The sequence below is a fragment of the Salmo salar genome, unplaced genomic scaffold (genome assembly GCF_965601325.2).
Source record: "Salmo salar unplaced genomic scaffold, fSalSal1 ptg000129l, whole genome shotgun sequence".
NCBI classification, from domain to species: Eukaryota; Metazoa; Chordata; class Actinopteri; order Salmoniformes; family Salmonidae; genus Salmo; species Salmo salar.
The window spans coordinates 1-6,836 of NW_027675318.1; the positions used below are offsets into that span (position 1 = coordinate 1).

General features: G+C 38.8%; 1 protein-coding gene across 1 annotated transcript; it reads right to left on the reverse strand.

Annotated features, from left to right (window-relative positions):
- Window positions 1–574: 574 nt before the first annotated feature.
- Window positions 575–2,145, reverse strand: LOC145866059 (E3 ubiquitin/ISG15 ligase TRIM25-like). Its single transcript, XM_082970927.1, has 2 exons — window positions 1,511–2,145; window positions 575–1,077 (listed from the first exon to the last, which is right to left on the reverse strand). The coding sequence occupies exons 1-2, from the start codon at window positions 2,105–2,107 to the stop codon at window positions 904–906; spliced, it is 771 nt and encodes a 256-aa protein (XP_082827053.1). The 5' UTR covers window positions 2,108–2,145; the 3' UTR covers window positions 575–903.
- Window positions 2,146–6,836: the final 4,691 nt, after the last annotated feature.

Genomic DNA, 6,836 nt, shown 5'->3' on the forward strand with positions numbered 1-6,836 from the left:
TTTGACCCTATCTGCTCCTGCACCAGGCCAACTAACCCTACACTCATTAAAACCCACTACCCCATTCCACTACTTTGACCCTATCCTGCTCCTGCACCAGGCCAACTAACCCTACACTCATTAAAACCCACTACCCCCATTCCACTACTTTGACCCTATCTGCTCCTGCACCAGGGCAACTAACCCTACACTCATTAAAACCCACTACCCCATTCCACTACTTTGACCCTATCTGCTCCTGCACCAGGCCAACTAACCCTACACTCATTAAAACCCACTACCCCCATTCCACTACTTTGACCCTATCTGCTCCTGCACCAGGCCAACTAACCCTACACTCATTAAAACCCACTACCCCCATTCCACTACTTTGACCCTATCTGCTCCTGCACCAGGCCAACTAACCCTACACTCATTAAAACCCACTACCCCCATTCCACTACTTTGACCCTATCTGCTCCTGCACCAGGCCAACTAACCCTACACTCATTAAAACCCACTACCCCATTCCACTACTTTGACCCTATCCGCTCCTGCACCAGGCCAACGGCCTGGGAGAGACGAGACACCACCACTCAACACACCCTGGAACTCTTCTGAAGTCAAATCTAGTATGACCAAATACTTCTCTGCAGCTGCCACCAAAACATATTTTTTTCTGTGATTTACATTCCATTTCTGTGGTACAGTTGATAACCATTTGCTATGAACACTAAGAAGCCAACCTTACTGAAGCATATATCACTGGTTGGCCCATCCCTCTGTGCTGTCACAGATCTACTACTCACAGGGATCCTCTCAGGATTCTTCAGCCTTGACCCATCCTCCTCTACTTTCTTCACTGCCTCAGCAGTGACAACCTGTTCCCAACAGTGGGGTCAGTGGGATTGGATAGGGGCCCCTCTACCTCTCTCTCTCTCTCTCTCTCTGACTGGAGGAGACAGGTGAAATGGTGTGTCTCCTCTGGTCAACAATACTCACCTTGAGAGACTCCACAGCCTGTTGGAGCTCCTTCAGCTCCTTCTCTCTCTCCTGGAATCTCTGCTGGACCTTCTGCTGACTCATCCCCAGCTGCCTCTGTGGAGAATCACTCTTCAATGAGCTATCAAGCTTTATTAGTCCAGTAGATCAATAGTATAGTAATGTGACATAGGGCCCATAGAGAGGAAGATCTAAAAAAATGGATGGTCCATTTACTAAATGATATTTATTTGTTGCTATGTGAATGATTATAGTTTTTATGGTAGGACTACATGTATCAACAGGTTGAGACTGAACTTTGGACTCATAAAAGGCCATTCAGAATGATAATAGTGTTTGACATTATAAAATGGTGATACATCTGGAGAATCTGGGTTAACATATCAATATACTCAAGGTTTGTGTTCATATTTGTTCTGCTGAGGATCCATTTCATTTCAATGATCTCATATTCAAACAGCCTTAGTTCCTACTGTATCTTTAATTCTTTGTTTATCAGACAGTCACCAATAAGTTGTTCTGGTCTTACCTGTTTCTCAGTCCTCTCTGCTGCAGCTGACACTGTATCATGGCCTTTATGTTCATCCATTGTACACAGATAACAGATACACTGCTGATCGGTACGACAGTAAACCTCCAGCAGTTTGTCATGATGAGAGCAGATCTTCTCCTGTAGTTGTGCGGTGGCTTTGACCAGCTTGTGCCTCTTCAAAGCAGGAGATTCGTAGTGAGATTGGAGGTGAGTCTCACAGTAAGAGGCCAGACACGCCAGACAGGACATGAGTGCTTTCTGCTTTCTGGTCCCAGTGCAGACATCACACGCCACATCTCTAGGTCCAGCATAGCACAGAGCAGGAGGGGGAGCAGCCTGGAGTCCTGTCTTCTTCAGTTTCTCCACCAGCTCAGCCAACATGTTATTTTTACTCAGCGTCGGCCTCGGACTGAAGGTCTGTCTGCACTGAGGACAGCTATAGACCCCTTTCAGAACATCCTGATCCCAGCAGCCCTCAATACAGCTCCTACAGTAACTGTGTCCACAGGGGATGGTGACTGGTTCCTTCAGTAGATCCAGACAGACAGAACAACAGAACTGGTCCTGGTCCAGCAGAACTCCCTGTTGAGCCATTTGGACGGTTGTTCACTCTCACACAGACAGACGACACAGAGACTCAGATCAGTTTCGTTTCCTCAGAAGACAGTTTGTGAAGGGGGAGGGATTTTCTGGTTCTGCCAGAGGGGTGGGGTTAGAGGGAGGGAGGGGTTAGAGGAATGCAGGAAGAGAGAGAGGAACTGCATGCAACATCAAGAGGGAGACAAATAGTTTTGTTCCAATGTTAGAGCCCTTAACATGGAACAAATGACATAATGAATCTTAAAATGTGAGTTGTTAGAATATATGAAGGGTAACAGTTTTCTATGAAGTACGTATGTATCATTATTTTAATCACCTTTATAATGCCTTATAAATCAATAAGTCCTGAGGAGGTGTGATATATGGTTATTATACAGTACCGCGGCTAAGGGCTGTTCTTAGACAAGACACAACACGGATTGAGAATTATCTAACACTTTCAACAATACAATCACATTTTATTTCATTGGTTTCGTACACATATTTATCAGATGTTATTGTGGGTGTAGTGAAATGCTTGTGTTCCTGGTTCCAACAGTGCAGTAATATCTAACAATGCTTGTGTTCCCAGCTCCAACAGTGCAGTAATATCTAACAATGCTTGTGTTCCTGGCTCCAACAGTGCAGTAATATCTAACAATGCTTGTGTTCCTGGCTCCAACAGTGCAGTAATATCTATCAATGCTTGTGTTCCCAGCTCACAGAGGGCAAATCTAAAAAGTCAATGAAAATATTAGGACAAGCAATGTATATATATATATATATATATATATATATATATATATATATATATATATATATATATATATATATATATACACTGTGTACTGTGATGTGATGCATAGACAATTTGGAGTACATCTGTAGTATATCTGAAGAATAGTAGATGTACAGCAGTAGTTATATAGGATGAACCATGACTAGAATACAGTATATACATATGAAGTGGACAGCAGTAGTTATATAGGATGAACCATGACTAGAATACAGTATATACATATGAAGTGGACAGCAGTAGTTATATAGGATGAACCAGGACTAGAATACAGTATATACATATGAAGTGGATAGCAGTAGTTATATAGGATGAACCAGGACTAGAATACAGTATATACATATGAAGTGGACAGCAGTAGTTATATAGGATGAACCATGACTAGAATACAGTATATACATATGAAGTGGACAGCAGTAGTTATATAGGATGAACCATGACTAGAATACAGTATATACATATGAAGTGGACAGCAGTAGTTATATAGGATGAACCAGGACTAGAATACAGTATATACATATGAAGTGGGCAGCAGTAGTTATATAGGATGAACCATGACTAGAATACAGTATATACATATGAAGTAGACAGCAGTAGTTATATAGGATGAACCAGGACTAGAATACAGTATATACATATGAAGTGGATAGCAGTAGTTATATAGGATGAACCAGGACTAGAATACAGTATATACATATGAAGTAGACAGCAGTAGTTATATAGGATGAACCAGGACTAGAATACAGTATATACATATGAAGTGGACAGCAGTAGTTATATAGGATGAACCAGGACTAGAATACAGTATATACATATGAAGTGGACAGCAGTAGTTATATAGGATGAACCATGACTAGAATACAGTATATTCATATGAAGTGGACAGCAGTAGTTATATAGGATGAACCATGACTAGAATACAGTATATACATATGAAGTGGACAGCAGTAGTTATATAGGATGAACCAGGACTGGAATACAGTATATTCATATGAAGTGGACAGCAGTAGTTATATAGGATGAACCATGACTAGAATACAGTATATACATATGAAGTGGATAGCAGTAGTTATATAGGATGAACCATGACTAGAATACAGTATATACATTTTTATTCTATATAACTGGTTCATCCTATATAACTACTATACTACATATTTGATCCATATTACCTATACATCCCTTTACATTTATATATACACTACCGGTCAAAAGTTTTAGAACAATTAAGGCTTTTTCTTTATTTGTACTATTTTCAACATTGTAGAATAATAGTGAAGACATCAAGACTATGAAATATCAGATATGGAATCATGTAGTAACCAAAAAAAGTGTTATATTTATATATTTTATATTTGAGATTCTTCAAAGTAGCCACCCTTTGCCTTGATGACAGCTTTGCACAATCTTGGCATTCTCTCAACCAGCTTCATGAAATAGTCACCTGGAATGCATTTCAATTAACAGGTGTGCCTTGTTAAAGTTAATTTGTGGAATTTCTTTCCTTCTAAATGCATTTGAGCAAATCAGTTGTGTTGTGACATGGTAGGGTTGGTATACAGAAGATAGCCCTATTGGGTAAAAGACCAAGTCCATATTATGGCAAGAACAGCTCAAATAAGCAAAGAGAAACGACATGAATGTAAAAATAAAGAAAAACCCTTGAATGAGTAAGTGTGTCCCAACATTTGACTGGTACTGTATATATACTCCAGACTGGTTCTCTGTGTATATATATATATATATATATATATATGTGTATATATATATATATATATATATATATATATATATATATATATATATATATATACTCCAGACTGGTTCTGTGTATATATATATATATATATACTCCAGACGGGTACTGTGTGTATATATATATATATATACTCCAGACTGGTTCTGTGTATATATATATATATACTCCAGACGGGTACTGTGTGTATATATATATATATACTCCAGACTGGTTCTGTGTATATATATATACTCCAGACTGGTACTGTGTGTGTATATATATATATATTATATATATATATACTCCAGACTGGTTCTGTGTGTGTATATATATATATATATATATATATATATATATATATATATATATATATACTCCAGACTGGTTCTGTGTGTATGTGTGTGTATATATATGTGTGTATATATATATATACTCCAGACTGGTTCTGTGTGTGTGTGTGTGTATATATATATATATATATATATATATATATATATATATATATATATATATATATATATATATATATACACACACACATATACACACATATATATATACACACATATACACACAGTATATACTCACAGTATATATATTTATATTCCAGGACTCCAACATTGTTCATCCTAATATTTCTATATTTCTTAATTCCTTTACTTTTTACTGTCACGTCCTGACCAGTAATAGGGGTTATTTGTTATTGTAGTTTGGTCAGGACGTGGCAGGGGGTGTTTGTTTTATGTGGTTCGGGCTATGTATTTAGGTAGAGGGGTGTTTGGTTTATGTGGTTCGGGCTATGTATTTAGGTAGAGGGGTGTTTGGTTTATGTGGTTCGGGCTATGTATTTAGGTAGAGGGGTGTTTGGTTTATGTGGTTCGGGCTATGTATTTAGGTAGAGGGGTGTTTGGTTTATGTGGTTCGGGCTATGTATTTAGGTAGAGGGGTGTTTGTTTTATGTGGTTCGGGCTATGTATTTAGGTAGAGGGGTGTTTGGTTTATGTGGTCCGGGGTTTGTTAGTCTATGTTCTATGTTAGTGTATTTCTATGTTCTGTCTTGTCTATTGTAGTTCTATGTTTAGTTAATTGGGGTTGGACCTTCAATTGGAGTCAGCTGGTTATCGTTGCCTCTGATTGAAGGTCCTATAATTAGGAGTTTGTTTTGTCATGGGGGTTTTGTGGCAGATTGTTGCTGTGTATAGCTTTGTGCCTTACTGGCCTGTTCTTTGTCCTTTAATAAAAGAAGATGAGTGTACATTTTCCCACTGCGTCTTGGTCTAAACCCTACGACACCTGTGACATTTACATTAGGGTGTATTGTTAGATACTACTGCAGTGTTGGAACCAGGAACACAAGCATTTCACTACACCCACAATAACATCGGCTAAATACGTGTATGTGACCAATAACATTTTTATTTGATTGTATTTTTGAAAGTGTTACATAATTCTCAATCCGCTTTGCGTCGTGCCTAAAAACAGCACTTAGCCGTGGTACTGTATATTAGCCATATACTGTCACCACTTCCACCGAAGTCATTTCCTCTCCTTGTTCGGCGGTCGGCGTCACCGGTCTTCTAGTCATTGTCGATCCACTTTTTTTCATTTTCCATTTGTTTTGTCTTGTTTTCTTACACATCTGGTTTCCATTTCCATCATGAATTGTTGTGTATTTAACCCTCTGTTCCCCCCATGTCCTTGTGTGGAATTGTTTGTTTGTAAGTGCTTGTACTCTGTTACTGGTGCGCATCGGGTTTTGTACCCATGTAGGTTCGTTTTGTATTAAACTGCTCCGGCTATTACCTATCTCTGCTCTCCTGCGTCTGACTTCACTGCCACCAGGTCCGCAATCCTTACATATACCACACCTCCTCAGGCCTTATTGCTTATTAGAACACATAAGTGTATTATAAGGCATTATAAAGGTCATTAAAATAATTATAATATGTACTTCATAGAAACTGTTACCCTTTATATTCTAATAACTCACATTTTAAGATTCATTATTTCATTTATTCCATGTTAAGGGCTCTAACCAAGGAACAAGACTATTTGTCTCCCTCTTGATGTTGCATGCAGTTCCTCTCTCTTCCTCCCTCCCTCTAACCCCTCCCTCCCTTTAACCCCACCCCTCTGGCAGAACCAGGAAGTCCATCCCCCTTCACAAACTCTCTTCTGAGGAAACGAAACTGATCTGAGTCTCTGTGTCG